Raw genomic sequence first — 20,193 nt, 5'->3', positions numbered from 1 at the left:
TGGAGCCTGCGTAGGGGACGGGACAGCGAACGAGAGATGCCGCGGACCTCGCTGATCGGCCGTCAGGCGCCTCGCTGCGCCCGGACCTTCCCCGCCTGCCTGCGCTCTGACCGCGAGGGGACTTGAGAATCGAGAGGAACAGGGGGAACGTGGATTCGGTGGCCATCGTGGTTTAATTAAGCGTACAAAATGCTTTTACCGACAGCTTTACGCGCCCCGTTATCAGAAACGAATCAGGAGAGCAATGACGGGAGCCTCGCGAGCAGACGCAGAGCCCTCGCTGGTCAGGAGGGGGCGGGACTCAGAGGCACTTAGGTGCGTGGAGGGAGGGAGGGAAGGACCGCCCCCGGCCCCTCACAGTGACACCGGAAGACGCCCTCTGCCAAAAATACTGTATTAGTGACTCAGTAAGATACAATGTTTAAAAAATATCCAGACTGTGCAAGGTTCTAGGCTGTAAAAAATACAAAGGCTAAAAACAAGACGTTTATAAAATTCTGCAAACCCAGTCAAGTTAAACAAGTAAGAAGTAAGGAAAAGTTATCTTTCTTGCAGGATAGGTTAGTGGCATCAGTAGGTTTTAACATAACACTGGACGGGGACACACACACACATGGCCACACACACATGCCTGCCCCTTTAGACTTATAATGTGGAACCTGATGCGTTTCTGTGCCTGGCACTAACACATGCACATATATGCGCCCACGCACACACATGCACCCACATACACAACACGTGTTACACCTTACATTTCGGACAGAGCACAGCAGGAAGTTCTGGTTATAAGGACCTAACATGATTGTTTGGAAATATTAAAAGCACGGTAATTTGAAAATATTATAAAACCTTTAGGTGAAACAGGGCCAGGGAGCCGTTAAAAAGCCGCGGGTGGGCCGTCACTAGTGAGACAGTGTTACCTGATTGAGCTGCGCACCTCGATGCGTTTCGGCCACCAAGGCCGATGGCACCTGAAAGCTCAGCGTGCTCACACTCTGGACGGGCCGCGGAGTTCCCACACACACGTGGCTGTTCGGGCCACCGACGGACACGTGCCGTTTCCCGCCATGGAGTCCTACGTCCCTCCTGGGCTGGAGAACATCCCAGAGAAGGACAGACGAGACGACGGAGAAGCTGGAGGAAGACGCTCTGACGCGGGGGCGGCCGTGTGAACACCGCAGAGCAGAGCCTGCTGCGACCACAGCGCCGAGGCCCCGGCCCCATCGCCCCGGACGCCGGCTATCGCGTGTGCCCTGCCGGGGACGGAGCGGGCGGCCCGGCCGCGTCCTTCTGGAGCCGGTAGACGTGGAAGGTCTTGTTCTGGAACACGCGAGTGAAGAGCGCCGTGTAGGCCGGCAGGCCCCTCCGGATCTCCTCGCAGAAGCGGGGGTGGCCTGCCGGCTGCAGACCCGCCTCGTTCTCTCCCGGGCCGTCCATCACCTGAAGCCAAAACAGAACCAAGCGTAATTCGGTAAAAAAAAAAAAAAAAAAAATCAAACTTGTAAGAAACTACACAGTGGGAGGGGCTGGTTCCTCCAGTGAATGTAAGGAACGTGGTTCCTATGGCAGCGGCTGCCTGAGGTCCACGGCCTCCCAGCCCAGGGGGGAGAAAGGAGCCGCAGCTGAGGAGGCATGAGCGCAGGGCATGGGGCACAGGGCACCCTTAGCGGTAAGCTGAGCTCGAACTTGTTCTGAGGGGACCACACTGTTTCTCTCACAAACTGGACCAGGAGGACTCACTGTTAAAACCAAAACCAAAACCCCAGCTCATCAGAGGCCGAGTGAAAACGCCACAGGGAGCAGAACTCATTTGGAGAGAGGAGGAACTCTGCCGGGCAGAAAGCGGTTTCACATCCTCTTCCCCGGCTTCCCCGAGGCCGTCAGGGTGTGGGAGGGGTGGTGTGGCGGAGAGTCCAGTCACACCCCGGGTCGGTGGGGGGCGGGAGGGCTCTGGGCCGACCACAGCTGGCGGCCACAGTCCAGATCCCATGCTGGGCACCTGAACTTCTCCAGAGACTGGCTCTTAGGTCTCTGAGTCTTTCCCAGAGTGCACCTGGGCCCGTGGACGGGGCCGGGAGAGGAGGGAGTCGGCGTGGCTGCCACGGCCACAGCCACAGCGGCCACTGATGCTCGAGCAGAGGCTTCCGAAGGCTGAGGTTTTGGTTTTTGGTTTGTTTTTAAAAAAATATATTTTATTGATATTTTACAGAGAGGAAGGGAGAGAGATAGAGAGCTAGAAACATTGATGAGAGAGAAACATCGACCAGCTGCCCACAACCACTGTACATGCCCCTGACCGGAATCGAACCCGGGACCTTTCAGTCCGCAGACCGACGCTCTACCACTGAGCCAAACCGGTTTTGGCTGGTTTTGGTTTTAACAGCAAAATCTTCCACGTGACCTGTAGGCAGAGGCCCTGACCAGCCAGCTGCAGGCCGGTGTCCTCGCAGGCACCAGGACCCCAGGCCGGCGCAGGGCCTGGGCCGCCCACACCAAGCTGGGCGCTGGCCCTCTCAGCACCGTCCACCCGCCCGCGCTCACGTGTCCGCTGGCCCCTCAGGGCCCCGCCCACCCGCCCGCGCTCACGTGTCCGCTGGCCCCTCAGGGCCCCGCCCACCCGCCCCGCTCACGTGTCCGCTGGCCCCTCAGGGCCCCGCCCACCCGCCCGCGCTCAATCACGTGTCCGTTGGCCCCTCCCAGGGCCCCGCCCACCCGCCCGCGCTCACGTGTCCGTTGGCCACGTCCAGCAGGTCCCGCAGGCGGCAGCCGCGCTGGTGCCGGCGCTCGAAGCAGATGCTGTCCTCCAGGATCACGAAGTCGGTGCCCAGGGCGCGGAGCAGTGCGTGCACCTCCTCGGGGGGCCTCCGTGCATACACCTGGTACACCTGTGGGCGGGAGCCATGACGGGGCGGCCAGGCCCTCACCTCCCACGGGCGGGCCCTGAGCCCTGGACCTGCCCCACCTCGTCCCGGGGCCCTTCCCAGGTCCCAGTCCCAGGTCCCACACAGGCCAGGCCCCACCCCAGCGCAGGGGAAGCTCCGTCCTCACCGCCCGGGTGCGCGCCCGCAGCCCGCTGTCCTCGTAGTGCGGGTGGTTGGTGAGCGTCCTGCCCGTACACAGCTTGACCCCGGCTAGCAGCTGCATGCTGCCCGCGAACACGGCCGTCTGCGGGGTGTTGGAGCTGAAAGGGGAGGGTTTCCCGAAGGTTAGGTGATGGACGGGGTGTGTGAGTGTGTGTGTGTCCACCTCCATCGTTAATCCCCATGCTCTGCAGGAGCGGAGTGGGCATCCTTGGGGTTTGACCGGGCTGGGACCTGGGCTGAGAGCAGCTGAGACCCGTCCCTGGGGCTGTGCTCGCTGCCACCGATGCCGGGACCACAGCCCAGTGCCCCAGTGCCCACACCCCCAGCTGCCTGCCAGCAGGTGCCCTGCACCGCGGGGCCCGCCCACCACTCACTCTCCAGCAAAGGCTCTCGCCCACTTAACGCCAAGAGGTGCTAAGGGAGGACATGGCGGCAGGACCCTGTGAGAGGGGCGGGGTCCAGCGCAGACCCTGAGTGACCCCGTGAGAGGGGCGGGGCCCAGCGCAGACCCTGAGTGACCCCGTGAGAGGGGCGGGGCCCAGCGCAGACCCTGAGTGACCCCGTGAGAGGGGTGGGGTCCAGCGCAGACCCTGAGTGACCCCCCTGAGGTGGGCAGGGCCCAGCGCAGACCCTGAGTGACCCTGTGAGAGGGGCGGGGCCCAGCGCAGACCCTGGGTGACCCCGTGAGAGGGGCGGGGCCCAGCGCAGACCCTGAGTGACCCCGTGAGGCGGGCGGGCCCAGCGCACTGAGTGACGGGAGGCTCTTACTTAATCCAGTGCATCAGCTCCACGGTGTCAGGGTCGTAGAACTCCCTCAGCTCCGACAGCTCGTCCATCACGCCCGGCCAGAGCTGCAACGGAGAGCGAACAGCCGTCTCCCGCAGCCCGCAGCTGCGCAGCGGGGAGGGGAGAGCAAGGGCTGCAGGGCAGGAGCTGACCTGCTCGCTGCCTCCCCCTGCTGGGCTGGGACAAAGCCTCAGGGTCGTGGACATGACCAACACCCTGTCTCTCAGCGGAAGGCCTCCGCCCCGAAGCCAGGCTGTGCGAACAGGGATCATTTCCCCAAACCTGCGTGGCCGGCACCGCCCTGGGCTGCCCTGACCTGCGTGCGCCCGGCCGTCCTCAGGGGACAGGAGTCTCACACACGTGGCGGGGGCCACCACGCTCCGTAGAGAGAGAGCAGATCATGGGGGACAAAGCTCCTACTCCATTCACTGCTAAATGGGTCTGGAAACAGCTCTACGCGCGGGATTGGCATCCTCTGAGCGGTGAGTCAGAACCCAAACTGACAACCACGATCGAACTGGGGTCCTGTTCTCCTGACTGGAAACAGGTCAGTTGCCACCTAAGCCAGCCCCATGGCCATCGAGGGTCCTAACCCGCCCAGTGACCGCGTCACAGCGGCCGTTCTGCGCTGGTCAGCGCCAGGACGGAGGCCCCGCGTCCTACCTTACAGCCCAGGCAGAGCAGCAGCAGCAAGGGGATCGCGTGCCGCACCGCACACACCTGTGGAGACAGCATCCAGGGATACGTGTTTGCAACATGTGTGGCTCACTGTTTTGCTCTGTAAACATATGACTTTTTTAAAATAACAGAGGTACAATCTAAGAGAGCATTTAACGGAGTGTCCAACATGCACAGCCACCGAGCCAAGGTCAGGGCTGGGATCGCCGCCCACACGGCCCCCTAGTGAGGCCAGAGGGCAGGACACTCAGAAGCACCCCGGAGGCGGGTCGCCACTGCCCACTGGCCAGGCAGCACGTTCCAGTCACACTAGCGACAGCTCTGGACAGCGGATTATCGGTGACTGTTAAGTTTTCTTTTTGAGCTTTTCAGGATTTCTAAATTCTGTAGAATGAGCATATCTAATGGATGGCTGGGGGGAAAAGAAGTGATGACAAAATAAAATTTAAAAAATCCTCATAAAATCATAATGTATCGCTCTCTACTTTCAGCCTCGCATCTCAGCATCCGTTTACCAGGCGGATGTGCGGGGACTCCTACATGACACAGAGCTGCAGGAGGAGACACTGACGCCGTGATGGGGAGGGGCACTGACCCTGGCCGGGCTGTGAAGGCGGGCGACCTTCAGGAGGCACCCCCACACTTCGGGGCTGCACAGCCCGGCGGCTGCAAACACGCACACGTGCGGCGTCCACAGGTACTTCATCCTGCGGGGACAGCGGGCGGAGGTCAGTCCCCGGACGGCACAGAAACGCCGCCCGGGGAGCAAGGGCCTCCCGGCCCGGGAGCTGGCGCAGGGTCAGCCCGCAGCGCTCGGACCCGGGAAAATTGGCTGTGACTGCGGTTTGTCCTCGGAGGATCGGCAGACGAGGATGCTTTGTGGGAACAGGGCCGTTAAGGAAGACGGGGACAGCCTCCCGTGACATCGCTCAGCGAGAGCAGGGGAGAGCGGCTGGGTAAAAGGATAACAGAGATGAGACGAGAATACCTCATGGTGCTCAGCGCCAAGGCTCCGAACATGACGGTGTGCGTGAGGTTGTAGGCTGTGTCCGGCCCCAGGCTGACGGCGCACCTTCCCGGGGGACCCTGGGCGGGGGAGTCACTGGACAAAACAGCACAGACAGGTGAGAGCTGGACACAGGGTTTAACTTAGTCAGACCTCTTGTGGAGACATACACATGCCCTCCGTGTACCCGGAAATGAATTATTTCCCCAAGATAAAATGAATCGCCATTTTAATTTGCTCATGAGGCTACGAGTGTCATAAGAAGCAGAAAAACTAAAATGTAACGAATTTCATTTTAAGTGCCGAAACTGGTGTGGCTTGGTGGATAGAGAGTTGGCCTGCGGACTGAAAGGTCCCAGGTTCGATTCCGGTCAAGGGCATGTACCTTGGTTGCGGGCACATCCCCAGTGGGGGGTGTGCAGGAGGCAGCTGATCGATATTAATCTCTAATTGATGTATCTAACTCTCTGTCCCTCTCCCTTCCTCTCTGTAAAAATCAATTTAAAAAAAAAGGACTTCGTTAAATTGCAAGAGAATAGCAAACAACAACAAAAATCCTTTTGAAATGCGAAAACTAAGATCTTGAAAGCCATTTTACGAGTTGCCAGTATTTTTAAAGTTTTTACAAATAAGAAGTAAAGCTGTGCCATGAACGTGGGCTTCGGTTTCTGCTGAACCGAGGACCAGGCCCCGGTGCATTGCCAGCTGGTGATGCCATCAGCCACGCCCACGGAGCGTGGCAGCCACGCGCCTCACGCATCTCCACCATCACCGTTTTCTGTTGGCGGCACCTGCGAGTCAGGACTCCTTTCTAAGTCATCTTCCCGTCAAGTCCCCACCCGCCGGGGGCCGTGAGGCTAAGCAGTGATCGCTGCCTGTGCTGCCTGCCTCCCCGACACCCAGCCTCCCAGCACCGAGCCCCCTGCCGGCGCTGGAGCTGGAGGCCACGCACCTGAGATGCCGGAGGGCGACAGCTAGCGCCGTGGTCGCGGTGACGCCCAGCACAGGCAGGTAGGCGTGGAGCAGCAGCGTGTGCGAGAGCCGCCCGAACGTGTCCCAGGGCAGCGGGCCGAAGGCCTCCTCGCACAGGTACAGGTTCGCGTCGAAGTCCCTGGGGACAGACGGGAACCAGGTTAACCCAGGCCAGGAGACTCCGCCTTTCCCTCAGAATGAGCCTGACATGAACAGCTGAAGGCGGAGGATGACGTTTAATATGAAAAGCAAACACACATTTTATTGTTTAGAGAAAGAAGATGATTTTAAATGTAGCCGTACCTTGTTGCTCCAAATCCGAACTTAGCCTTCAGAAACTTAAAGATGTGCTCGTCTGACCTCAGGTTCAGCACTTTCTGTGGGGAGAGGCCAGGAGCTGTCGGTGCCAGCGTGGGGCTTCCGGGGCCTTCCCGGCACAGGCGGGGGCCACACAGAACCAGCGGCGGCCAGCCCGCGCCACCACGTCCTCAGGGTCCAGGACTCCTAAGCAGGGACCCTGAGGCTGTCCCGTCCTTTTTTACAGCAGAATCTTTGTGTCAGACGGGATCTATGTGTAAGTTTAATATGTAAAGCAGATAAAAGATGGGCTTCTTTGGCTTTAGAAGCCCACTGAGTATGATCTTTTATTTTATTATTTGGAAAAATATATTTTTTTTTAATTGATTTTTTACAGAGAGGAAGAGAGAGGGATAGAGACTTAGAAACATCGATCAGCTGCCTCTTGCACACCCCCTACTGGGGATGTGCCCGCAACCAAGGTACATGCCCTTGACCGGAATCGAACCCGGGACCTTTCAGTCCACAGGCCAATGCTCTATCCACTGAGCCAAACCGGTTTCGGCTGGAAAAATATTTCTTTATTGATTTCAGAGAGACAAGGAGAGGGAGAGAGATAGAAACATTAATGATGAGAGAGAATCATTGATCGGCTGCCTCCTGCATGCCACCTACTGGGGATGGAGCCCGCAACCTGGGCCTGTGCCGTTGGCCGGAATCGAACCTGGAGCCCTTCAGTCTGCAGGCTGATGCTCTACCCACTGAGACACAGTGGCTAGGACTGAGTATAATCTTTTAGATCGGAAAATCAATAATCCGATAATCTGCAGCCTTCAGGGGCCACAAATAGAATTTTTTAAATTGAGAGAGATACTTGTTTAAGGCTTTTATAGTTGAGTTTCTAAAAAGTTTAATAACTCAAAAGGTGAGTTCAAGGAAGAACATGTTAGAGTGAATAGAAAGCGAGGACTAAAATCAATAAAATAATCCCGTTACCGAAACAAGTTAAAACTAAGCCTGTTCAGATCCTGGTACATAGAAACCTACACCTGAAACCTACATGTTCATGTTGACCCAAGTCACCCCAATCCATTTAATTAATAAATAAAAAAATAACCCTCCAAACTGAGCCCGTTTAAAGTAAAACTGGTAACTCTTTAGAAATGCTAAATTAAATATGCCATTTTATTAACCTACCTTAATAATGTTGTTGAGAAAAAGCGTCAGACATAAAACCACAAGTAAATGTAACAATAGTTTCCCAAGCCTATGAAGGAAGTTTCCAGTTTTCAGATTTTTCTAGAAATTAAAAAGAGTTGAGTTTTAATTCTTAAATTTTAATATAACTTCATAAACACATAAGGTTACATGAGGTTTTAAAACACTGGGTCACGCAACACATCGGGGGAGTATGTGGAAAACGTTACCTACTGGTTTTCTTATAATCTCAGATAACTTTGCAGAAACCAAATATAACAGCATCCGGAGCTCAAGGATGTGTGACATCACTTACAACGAAAGTTGAAAACAGGAATGAGAAGGAATGCTTTTGGGTCAATGAACAGCCTGTTCTCACCATCTCTGTGACGGCTCTCACTGATGCTAACCACGAATTTCCAAAAACCCAATGATGCCCTTCCCACTTGTTAGTGGGAATTTGGTCCTAAGTTTTCCTTTGAACGCTGCATGAAAGGTCCCACGAACCAAAACATTTACAGACAGAGAGAGAGAAAGAGAGAGAGAGAGAGAGAGAGAGAGAGAGAGAGAGAGAGAGAGAGATCCTACCTGAAGTTTTCTTGCAATTAACACTGAGAGGTTGAAACTGATGAGCAACGACCCAAGAATCATGGAATTGAAGAACTGCAGGGCGCAGACCAGGAGCAGAGCCGTGACCTGGATCGAGTACAGCCACGTGGCCTGCGGAAGGAGGGGCGAGTGAGGCAGGCGATCAGACACCAGCGCCCCCTCTCAGGTTAGACACGCAGAGAGAACGCCCGCTGGACTATGAGCTAAAAAGAAACTAAGTCACACATTTCTGTTTACTTGTAACATTAAAGAGGCAACAAACTGGATACTATGAAGTGAGGAAGCAAAGGACGCTTTAACTGCGTCCTGGACACAGGCTGACGCAATCTGTAGCCTTCAGCGTTCTTCCAAACCCTTTCAGTTTCTGTTGACAGTGACCATCAGTGTTTGATCACATTCCATTCCGCCCCAGCTCCCCCCACGTCGCCCACTGTGCCCTGGCATCTGCGCGCTCGCGCCCACTTCGCCAGGGACTGGGCCTGCAGGCGCGGCACCAGGAGGCCTGCGGCCTTGGCGTGGGGACCAGCTCGTGGCAGACAGGGCCGCGCACCTGACTCTGGGCCGCAGGGCGGGCATGGTGCCAGCGCAGGCGATGGCGCAGGGAAATGCACATGAGCAGCTCTGGTCAGGGACACGCCGGACAAGAAGCACCTCCAGAATGTGGAGCCACACAAAAACGCCTCAAAGGAAAACTAAGAGCTGGTCCTTTCCCTCTTCTCTTGGAATTAGACCACCCCTGGTTTATGAAACTTCTTATGTAGCAGCAAGTCACATTTCCCCCAGTTTGTGTTCTGGCCTCAAAGAAAGCAGATCCCGTCAGCATTTAAAAGTCAGGCCCTCACACACAGGAGGAACAGCAGGGTGGAATTCCTTATTTCAGAGGGAAGTCCGGCGGCCGGTCAGCAGGGCTCAGGCCCCAGGCTGGTTAGATGTCGCTGTGAGGATTTCACAAGGGACGCCAGGAAGCTGCTACATGCCCACTGACTTCCTTCGGGGGGAGGGAGGGAGTCGGAACACAGCCACACATTCTGAGAGCTGTCTTTTAACCGAAATTTAAACTTCTCGATGAAGGACACCTGATCCAGGTATTTGTGCACCAAATAAACTCGCCATTTAACATACACTAAGCAGAATGAGAGTTAAGATGGTCACACACAGCTGTGTTAACCAGCAGCTCAAACGGCACATCTCCGCCATGCCACACACGTGTGTGTCTGCGACAGGCACAGCCCAGGTCCCGCCCCTGCCCCCTCCCCGCCCTCCCTGCTCACCTTGGCGGCTGGCAGCATGTCCAGGGAGTCCAGGGCGAACAGCCCCAGAGCCTGCACCAGCATCGTGAACTGATTGAACTGCCAGGTCAGACTGAAGACGAACGTCGACGTGAAGATGGTGAGCAGGGTCAGCCACTGTGGAAAGAACCTCAGTGACTCACATGCATTTTATTGATTTCAGAAAGGGAGGGAGAGGGAGAGAAACATCCATGAGGAGAGTGAATCTGGCTGCTTCCTGCACGCCCCCACTGGAGATGGAGCTCGCAATCCGGGCATGTGCCCTGACGAGGAATTGAACGGTGACCTCCTGGATCATGGGTTGATGTTCAACCCCTGAGCCACATCAAACAACGACAAAATGAAACCATTTTCTTTGCAAAGGAGAGATGGCTTAGAAGAAAGCGTCGTTTAACTAAAAAACTGGTCAAGAACCAAGGACTCGCCAAAACTGGTTTGGCTCAGCGGTAGAGCGTTGGTCTGCAGACTGAAAGGTCCCAGGTTCGATTCCGGTCAAGGGCATGTACGTTGGTTGTGGGCACATCCCGGTAGGGGGTGTGCAAGAGGCAGCTCGTCGATGTTTCTCTCATCGACGTTTCTAGCTCTCTATCTCTCTCCCTTCCTCTCTGTACAAAATAAATAAAATATTAAAAAAAAAAAAAAAAGAACCAAGGACTCCACATAGGCCTGGGGCACCCGCACGCCACCCCTTCTGAGCTGGGACGACCCTGGAGGCCAGAAACACGGAAAGGACGAGGGGACTCACCTCGGACACAGGCCGCAGGTTTGGTCTCAGGAAATACGTGATGGCCGCGACCTGGACCGCAAAAAAGGGCAGTGCCCAGTTCTCCCGCAGCGGGATGGTGAACTCCACCCGGGTGGTGTCCGTCCTGCACACAGAAAGCACAGTCCTCACCCGTCCCTGGCCACCTGTGCGTGGCCACCTGTGCCATGATCACCCGTGTGCGGCCACCCATCCCTGGCCACCCGACCGTGGTCACCTGTGCTGTGGTCACCCGCAGTCCCACACAGTGGCTATGTAACATGAAGGACAAAGACTCTGGTTACTGGTTCTCCGTAATCTGTCCTCCCCCACCATCCCCACAATGTAACTGGGCAGGGAGGATGTCCAGGTGCCTGTCCACACGCATGCAGCCAGCCAGGGGGTGATCTGGGTAGACACATGCGTGTTCCTGTGACTGCCTCACTGCCTCCCACTTCACCTGTGCACGCTCCCCTGTGCTCTTCACGCTTTACATGCTCTGAACTTGTTACCATTTCTACGAGCCCCTGGCTTCCCTAGAAGGCGACCCCATCGGGCAGGTAGAGGGCAGGCAGTTCTTTGTCCACTGGTTCCAAGCACTCTCTGTACGCACTGTAGGCTTCCAATAAATATTTCTGCTTTACTCTGAAAGCAAGCACGTTTGACTTCCATTCACTCTTCGCAGGGATAACAGGTTAGATCCAAATGCTCAGAGGCAGCTGGTACTGTGGTCGCACCCGTTGGAACTCTGACCGAGACTTGGCAGCGTGTGTACTGACACCGATATGCACGTGCCCGCACATACACTTATCCTCACAGGCGCACAGATCCAGCGCTGTGAGCTAGCCCTTAAGCTTCAATGTCCGCATCCCTACGACGGGGTGATAACAGTCTCTCCTCTGTAAGGCCCATCAGAGAACACACGGGAAGCATTCTGCAAAGTGCTCGGCCCACAGGAACCCCTCGGTGAGGTTACAGGAGAAAGCAGCTCGTTTGGGATTCTGACATAAGGTGCCCGAGTCTGTAAGTTCCCTCCCCGGTACTGGTGCTGCGACCGCAGGTCAGGCAGCTTTTCTATCTAGACGTGTTTTGTAAAGTGCGATTTCATTCTGCCTGTGTTTGGGAGGGAAAGTCAGGTGACGTGGCATTCCTCACATGCGCAGGGCCTGCCGCTCCGAGGGCCAGGAGCTGTGAGCCTGCGAGCCGCGGTGAGGGTGCTGGGAAGGAATTGCCGTCTCTGCGGTGGGGGGTGTGGCTGGAGACGCTGGCCGCACAGCCCCTCAGACGGACGTGCAGAGCAGCTTCCTGAGCTGGAAGCGAGTGACCCCCCTTTGCTTCCTTTGTGAGGAGGGAGAAGGCGACAGCGACCCCAACTCACCTGTTGGCGACGTACCAGAAGGCGGCCAGGAGCCCCGACAGCCAGGTGCCGCTCAGGAGCCAGCTGGTGGCGTAGAGGGCGGCCACGTAGACCGCCTGCAGCCCGAACAGCGTGTAGATGTAGAAGTACACGGGCTCCAGGTACTTCTGCCAAAGGGACGACGCTCGTTACTGCTGGGGACGCCGGCCCTTCCCTTCACTCACACGACAGTGAAACCCTCAGAGGGGGTGTGATTCCACCCCACAGCCCACAGCCCACAGCCCCAGCCCATAGCCCACAGTCCCAGCCCACCGCCCCCAGCCCCAGCCCACAGCCCCAGCCCACCGCCCACAGCCCACAGCCCCAGCCCATAGCCCACAGCCCCAGCCCATAGCCCACAGCCCCAGCCCACAGCCCACAGCCCACAGCCCCAGCCCATAGCCCCAGCCCACAGCCCCAGCCCACAGCCCACCGCCCCCAGCCCCAGCCCATAGCCCCAGCCCACAGCCCCAGCCCATAGCCCACAGCCCCACCCCACAGCCCACAGCCCACAGCCCCAGCCCATAGCCCCAGCCCACAGCCCCAGCCCACAGCCCCAGCCCATAGCCCCAGCCCACAGCCCCAGCCCATAGCCCACAGCCCACAGCCCCAGCCCACAGCCCACAGCCCCAGCCCATAGCCCCAGCCCACAGCCCCAGCCCACAGCCCACAGCCCATCGCCCACCGCCACAGCCCACAGCCCCAGCCCACAGCCCCAGCCCATAGCCCACAGCCCCAGCCCATAGCCCACAGCCCCAGCCCATAGCCCATAGCCCACAGCCCCAGCCCATAGCCCACAGCCCCAGCCCATAGCCCACAGCCCCAGCCCATAGCCCATAGCCCACAGCCCCAGCCCATAGCCCACAGCCCATAGCCCACAGCCCCAGCCCATAGCCCACAGCCCATCGCCCACCGCCACAGCCCACAGCCCACAGCCCATCGCCCACTGCCACAGCCCACAGCCCCAGCCCACCGCCCCCAGCCCCAGCCCATAGCCCCAGCCCACAGCCCCAGCCCACCGCCCCCAGCCCCAGCCCCCAGCCCCAGCCCCCAGCCCTCCAGAGGGGCTTCATCTTCAGCGAGGGCACGCCCGGTTTGGCACGGGTTTACCTGTTCACCTGAAAAGAGGTCATTGTGGCCCTAACCAGTGTGGCTCAGTGGATAGAGCGTCGGCCTGCGGACTGAAGGGTCCCAGGTTCGATTCCGGTCAAGGGCATGTACCTTGGTTGTGGGCACATCCCCGGTGGGGAGTGTGCCGGAGGCAGCTGATGTTTCTCTCTCATCGATGTTTCTATCTCTCTATCCCTCTCCCTTCCTCTCTGTGAAAAATCAATGAAACATATTTTAAAAAGAGGAAAGAAAAGAGGTCGTTGTGATTTGGTAACTTTCCAATGTCTTTTATTTCAAAGGTAAGTGAGGAGTGTGTCCACCTGAACACTCATTGCTTCCAGACGCACACACATAAGCCCGGAAGCACCACGTGTACCACAGAGCTTACGGGACGTGAATAAAATCAAACGCCATGAGTTACGGAGGTGATAGGACACTGCTGCTCTCCCACCACGCCGGCCGAAGATCAGAACAACCAACGCCAAACTTCAACCGGAAACGGCAGATGCTGACGTTCGCCTGCTCTTAACCACTCAACGCGCACAGCACGGCATACCTGTATGGGCAGAGCTCGGTACACAGCGCTGAGGAAGACCTCCTGGTAGATGTTCATTCGCTGGAGCAGGTTAATGGTCCGCATGGATTCCGTTTTGTTATCATACATTAGGCCACGGAAACCTAAGGTTGGTAGTTGAAAAATCAGGCAAAAGAATTACAATTAAAATAATTCATTTATTCAAAACCACTCACAGATACTTTAGGAAGGGCCAGAGAACGTGCCTGCTGTGGAGCAGACGACACCCTCCGGGAGGCATCCTGATCGAATCAGAACCTGGTCCCAGCCAGCGCCAGAGCCACCACCACCTGATGGGCCACTGAGACCACAGAAACATGGAATGGCAGGCGCCAGGGGCTCCGCAAAACCCAGAAAGCGGGACACTGTCTGATAGATCAATCAGCGTTTCCCACAAAAATTACGAGGAAAATGGGAAGACACCTACAGGTTAGAGAAATCAGGTGGGTTTATCTGGCTCGCAGGGACCACTGAACTCTGGGAGCTGCGGAGCCACCTCGTCCTCTGCTGGCAATGCTCTGGAAGAGCCCCCTGAACAGAGGACGGAGCCGGGCCAGCGACACTCAAACAGGTGGGACAGTCACCTTCACAGCAGCTCCTCCGACACTACTGGACTCTGACAAGTTGGGCTCGGCGATCCTTTGTTGTGGGGACTAATGACGGTGTTTCTGTTTGAAGATACCGTCTTTTTCTTTTCTTTTCTTTTGCAGGGAGGAGCTCGTGACCTGCCCAAGGCCATGTGTCCCCCACCCCCAAGCTCCACCCTCTTTCCAGTCCCAGCCGGTGACCCGAGCCCAGCTCATCAGACAGCTCATCAGACAGAGGCAGGGTCGCCCACTGGAGGCGGGACACATCACTGCCCCCCCAATTCCTCGGCGTCCTGCGGGGCGGGAAGGACAAACCTGTGTCCAGGGCTGACTTTCCACAGTTCACAGCGACGGAGCTGCTCTGCTCCCACGAAACCCTCCCAGAGCAGGTGACACCCACTTCAACGCCCACTCTGAGCACTGGCCTCAGCGCCCTGACTCAGGCCGCCTCAGCCGGCCCTTCCTGTATGACTGTACCTCGAGGGCGCCGAGCAGCTGGCGAGAAAAGGGTTTTATGGAACAGAGTTCCGGCTGACGGACCAGGAGGGCAGAGTTAGACTGAAATACAGGCGTAGGCAATGCACCTTCCAACAGCTGCGGACACCACTGCGTTTGGGCTGATGGGTAACTAGCCTTCTTATGGGTAAAACTGCCTCTCTACACGGGAACGGACTAATTTCTACGGCACAAAAAGAAAGATAAGCAAAATCGCTTATCTTGTTGAGACTGAGAAGCATCTCCTCTGAGGAATTCTTGCCAAAAACATGTCTGAACCCCAGAGTCCAGCCAGGACAGCTGTGCCACGTGTCGGGGGAAGCATGTCAGCGTCTAAGAGTGGGGGCCTCTGGCCTCCGTTCTCCGGAGCAGAGGTGAAGAGTGGGGCTGTGGACACGCAGACACAGTGGAAGTGGGGGAAACGGCCACTGCAGACATAAAGGAATGAGCGGGACTGGGACGGCTGCCATTTCGCTTTGTTTACCAAAGTCCCTCCATTCAGACAACAGCCCTTTCACCTGCCAAGACCGCTCCCCGAAGGATCGTGAGAAAAGTCAGCTGCCAGACCGAGAAATCACAAACGTGAACTGTGGGACGGGGAGGCAGGGATACATGGAGTATCATACAACTTCTAGGGCAGAACGTTTCCGTGTTATTTAACAAGTGAAACAACACACGTCGTGTGGAGCGTGCCCCGTGCCCGGTGCAGAGAGTGTTCTGGCCGGCACAGCGGGAGGAACGCGGGGCCGCGGGACGGCGGCACTCACCCTGCATCAGGCTGGGTGCCTGCAGCATCTGCTTGTAGTAGGAGTAGTACAGCCCGCACTCGGTCCGGAAGGAGATCTCCCGCTCCACCTCCTGAAACGAGGGCAGGCTTTCATTTGGGCTCACACAACCCCGTCCGGTGCCGTCTCTACTGTCACCCTCGAGAGAGGACACAGAACCACAAGGCAGAGGGAAACCACTCTGGAGACACAGTCTTAGGAAATCTCGGCAAACAGCAACAACGGACGGCTGGTGACACTGAGGCTGGGTGTTCCTTTTTGGGGTCCTGTATCTGATTCTCTCTACTTTCAAGGGTGTGTAAAATGTTCTGTAAAAGCATTTTTATTTTTTTTTAAAAAAGAGACAACTAGTTCCGTTTAGTTGATGTTTCAGAGGCAACGTTTTTCTTGTATTTCACAACCGGGCCACGTGCCCCGCCCGGGAATGAAACCGTGACTTCCTGGTTCATAATCCCATGCCCAACCATTGAGCCACACCGGCCGCAAGAAAAGACTGATCTCATCGAGGGGGGAAAGAAAGGCACTGCTCCAAGTGCTCACGGGAGAAAGCTTGGTGTCCTCCCCGCTCCTAACACACCCGGAATGTGTAGGGAACAGAGGGTCGTCATTAGGAAAAACGCGTTCAAACATGATGAATGGGTGATCTTGGCACCAGCTGCATGGAACCAAATGCTATACTTTATCAGACAGACATTTGCAAGTTTTACATCTGCTTCCTGCTAAGGCAACATCTGCTTCCCCCGTTCCAACACTTTCCCAGTGTTACAGCATTTTATACTTTGCCGGGTGGGCGGGCGGTGCCAAGGACGACGCACAGCAATAGCGTTACCTCCAAAGAATGCAGAGCGAGCAAATACCTCCTGTTTTACTGGTGTGGGCTCCACAGGGAGAGTGGTACTGAGGGATTGCAAATGTCTTCTCTGACGATAATGACAGAGGGAAGTGGAAAGACAAAGGAACTGTACTTTTAAGGAACTGTACAGCTCAAACCGGTTTGTAGCGGTGAACATAGTAATTTAGCAGAAGCCCTAAAAGGAAAGCATCAGGAAAGGCACACACGACTGCTCAGGACGCACCACCTGTCTCCTGGGCATCACGGAGGGTAACAAGCCCTCTCAGACAAGCGACACCCAATGCGCAAAGGAAACATCCATTCAGGTTATAAAATCTCATGTCAATCACTTTTGTCGCCCAAATGACGAGGCTGCAGGAGGTGGGGAAGCCACGGGAAGATGAACCTTATAACTGCAACCTGTTTCCGAATTAGGTCCACGAGTCATCTCACCGGCCAACAGCAGCTCACAGGAAGACAGCTGTTCCCCGTCCAGCAAACATTTTCCCGGCACAGACCGGTTACTGTCTGGCAAGTCTGTGCCCATCTGGCAGAATGCACGCCTCTCGCCCTCTGGGTGACAGGGGCTGTGGCCCCAGAGTTGCCAAGCTTTGAGGCGCTCGGACGCCTGTCAGAGGGACTGCACTCCCACCGGGCTGACCCCGAGATGACCAGTCTCGGTCTCACTGTGGCTGCCATGCTGTGGACTAACCCTGACGCCTTGCTCGGTAAGAGCATTCAGTGGGAAGATATTCAAATTCTGTGATAGCCAATAAATACATAACAGTGGGAAATGCTGGCACGAGGAAAAAAGACTGAAAGAATCGAGTGTCTGGAGTGCTGTCAGTTCAGGGGGAACTGCTTTTCCTCACCACGGAACCTTCACTTGCTGGGAAGCAAAAAGGTGTAAGGACATAGCCCTGTTGTCAAAGGGTTTCTTTTCCAAGGAGAAGAAAGAACTCACTTTAAAGAAAATAAAATGACTTCAAGGAAAGACCGGCATCAGTCTGAGGGAACGAGGGCCATTTGCCTGAAGCGCCAAACCAGCCCTCACACTGGACACTGTGTCTGACAGGCTCCTTCCTTCCTTCCTTCCTTCCTTCCTTCCTTCCTTCCTTCCTTCCTTCCTTCCTTCCTCCCTCCCTCCCTCCCTCCCTCCCTCCCTCCCTCCCTCCCTCCCTCCCTGTCCTATCCCTCCTTGTTTCTATCTCTCTATCCCTCCCTCCTTCCACAAACACCTGCTGACCGACTGGTGAGCTGACAGTTTGAAGCTAAGCTGTGGGACTCTCCTGCACCCTCCTCACTCTTCCGTGACCAGCACTGATTTTGGCTGTGTGCCCACACAGGGGCATCTGAGTCTTTATTCAAAACACCGGGCTAATCAGTAAACATTAAACTGACGGAGAATATCATGCCAGGCCCTCAGACACCCCTACCTTGATGTTGGAAAACCATAAGTCGTTTTCATGTAAGGTGGCCAGGTAGACAGACGTCAGGAGTCCGGCACAGAGGGCGATGGCTCCACCGACGGTGAATGACAGAATCTTCCATAACCTTCTGCTGGTACCGCCTTCTGGAAAAACCAAACCGAGAAAGAACGAAGTCAGTAAAGAACTAAGTCTGTCCGCCCTGGCCGGTTTGGCTCAGCTGACAGAGCGTCGGCCTGCGGACTGGAGGGTCCCGGGTTTGATTCCGGTCAAGGGCAGATGCCTGGGTTGTGGGCTCAATCCCCAGTGGGGGGTGTGCAGGAGGCCACCAGTCAGTGGTTCTCTCTTATCATTGATGGTTCTCTCTCTCTCTCCCTCTGAAATCAATAAAAAAATGTTGAAAAAAAAAGAAAGAAAAAAGAATTGCAGTCCTGTCTCAGACCCTCAGGCGTGCTGACTTATCCATCAAACTGAAATGTCGGGGTTCCGGACAAGCGAGGCGGCAGGGCATGATCTTGTGGGGGTGACAGAGGCGCAGAGAGCGAGCGCCCGAGGCCTGTGCATCACCCACCGGAGGGCAGTTTGGGTTCCCGCGCCGCGTCCTCCTGCTGGTCCTCCTGCTGGTCCTCCTGCGGGGCCGCGCCGTCCCCGGCCGCCCCAGCCGCTCTGCCTCCTTTCCTCTGCCGGATGGACATCATGGTGTCAGAGGCGCCCACGCATGGCTCTTCCCAGGCTCCTGCAGACGCACCTGCGGGAGTGGAGTGAATGGGACCCGGGGGCTCAGGCTTCGGTGGCCTTCCCGGGCGCTTTCCCATCCCCCTTCACATCTCCACCTCCAGCAAAGCTCCCGGAACCCCTCAGAGAACCAGCAGGAGGCCGCTGAGACCTGGCAGCCTCGCCCTGGTGGCTTCCCTGCCAGTGGCCTCCCTGCCGGTGGCCATCGTCCCAGAGCCAGGTCCCCGCACCGCCCACAGGGAACCCCACAGCTGCCTCCCCCCCCCACCCCCCGCGCCCCAGGAGCCCCGCAGCCGCCTGCCCCCCGGGCCAGCAGCCAGCCTGGGGGGAGGAGGAGGGCAGGGGGTGTCCCGGGTGGACCTCATTGCCCGCCTCCCCACCCCCTGGGCGCTGCCGTGGGGCCTCGGTGAGTGGCCGCTCCCCGGTAACCTGTCCGGGGTGCGCGGGCCGCGGGGCTCCGGAGGGTCAGGCGTCCCGGAGGGTCAGGCGTCCCGGAGGGAACCCACCCGCCCACTCACCCACCCGCCCACTCACCCACCCGCCCACTCACCCACAGGCTCCAGAAAGGACCGCCCACGGGACTGACACCGCCGCCGCTCCCGCCTCCTCCCGCCTCCTCCCGCCACTCACTCACTCCTCCCTCCGTCCGTCCATCCATCCACCCACCGAACACTCGCTCCTCCGTCCATCCATCCGTCCATTCATTCATTCATGTGCTCGTCCGTCCATTCGCTCAGCATTCACTCATTCATTCATTCGCTCGCTCACGCAGAATCGCGGGGCCCAGCGCGCGGAACGAGCTCGGAGGCCCCGCGTGCAGCGCGGAGGCTGGCAGAGCCTGGCGGAGCCCCACGCGTGGCCCTCCGGGCGCCACGCCGGCCGGACACACGCTCGCCCCGCGGGGCCGGCGCCGTGACGGCCGCGGGCCGCGACGCAGCTCCGTCCCCGGAGGCCGTGCGCGCGGCGGGGACGGTCCCTGGGAGCAGCCGGCCGGCCGGAGCACAGACCTGCGCTCGGCGTCCTCGGCTCGGGCATCGCCGCCCCGGCCCTCGGCGCCCCGCCCGCCGGCCCTGCCCGCCCGGAGCGGCGCGCGCCGCCGAGGAGACGGGGCCTCAGGCGACAGCGCCGGGGCGGGGGCGCGCCGGGGAGGCCGAGCAGGCACGGGCGCTGCGGCCGCGCTCATAGGCTCCCGGAGCCGTCCGTCAGCGTGACCCCGCCCCTCCCCGTGTGGCGCCGGCCGGAAGGAAGCGGTGAACTTCCGGTTGGTTGTCATCCAAGCCGCCGGAAACAGAGCAGCACACTTCCGGTCCTCAGCCTAGCGGGACCACGTCTCCTGTGTGCACACAGCACTGAGCCGGTGGGGCAGGGGCTTGGCGCAGTGCTCGCAAGGAGCACAAAACGATCCTGGTCACAGCATTTTCTGTATTATTATTTTTAACTTTCACCCTAGGGCATTTTTCCATGGATTTTGAGAGAGACTGAAAGCGGGAAAGACAGAGACGGGTTGCCTCCTGCAGATGCCCCGAGCAGGGCCCAGGAGCCTGCAACCTAGGTCCGCTCGAACTGGGGCCCTTGAGTCCGAAGGCCGATGCT

General features: G+C 57.6%; 1 protein-coding gene across 2 annotated transcripts; it reads right to left on the bottom strand.

Annotated features, from left to right (window-relative positions):
• Positions 1–158: 158 nt before the first annotated feature.
• DPY19L3 (dpy-19 like C-mannosyltransferase 3) lies at positions 159–19,738 on the bottom strand. 2 transcript variants are annotated; one of them, XM_036422524.2, is made up of 19 exons: positions 19,608–19,738; positions 18,437–18,613; positions 17,875–18,011; positions 15,589–15,679; positions 13,722–13,843; positions 12,038–12,183; positions 10,663–10,786; positions 9,900–10,034; positions 8,608–8,739; positions 8,020–8,121; positions 6,829–6,902; positions 6,506–6,664; positions 5,536–5,649; positions 5,143–5,254; positions 4,533–4,589; positions 3,852–3,934; positions 3,049–3,181; positions 2,727–2,885; positions 159–1,440 (listed from the first exon to the last, which is right to left on the bottom strand). In XM_036422524.2, exons 1-19 carry the CDS (start codon positions 19,633–19,635, stop codon positions 1,240–1,242), a joined length of 2,286 nt encoding a protein of 761 aa, XP_036278417.1. In that variant the 5' UTR covers positions 19,636–19,738; the 3' UTR covers positions 159–1,239. The 2 variants fall into 2 exon arrangements, with proteins under 2 accessions (XP_036278417.1, XP_045431806.1); XM_045575850.1 differs by lacking the exon at positions 19,608–19,738 and adding an exon at positions 19,267–19,324.
• Between the last annotated feature and the right edge of the window lie 455 nt (positions 19,739–20,193).

This window comes from Pipistrellus kuhlii, unplaced genomic scaffold (genome assembly GCF_014108245.1).
Source record: "Pipistrellus kuhlii isolate mPipKuh1 unplaced genomic scaffold, mPipKuh1.p scaffold_m20_p_70, whole genome shotgun sequence".
In the NCBI taxonomy this organism is placed as follows: domain Eukaryota; kingdom Metazoa; phylum Chordata; class Mammalia; order Chiroptera; family Vespertilionidae; genus Pipistrellus; species Pipistrellus kuhlii.
Note: the sequence above shows the minus strand (reverse complement) of the source record. Positions and strands in the feature narration are given on the sequence as shown.

Excerpts from the sequence above, each read along its gene's own strand:
- DPY19L3 (XM_045575850.1), bottom strand. The coding sequence starts at position 19,309 with ATGAATGAATGGACGGATGGATGGACGGAGGAGCGAGTGTTCG. Across the intron at positions 10,035-10,662 it reads ACCTGCGGCCTGTGTCCGAG|TGGCTGACCCTGCTCACCAT; the intron begins GTGAGTCCCCTC and ends TTCTTTCCACAG. Across the intron at positions 6,903-8,019 it reads TTCTCAACAACATTATTAAG|AAAGTGCTGAACCTGAGGTC; the intron begins GTAGGTTAATAA and ends CTCTCCCCACAG.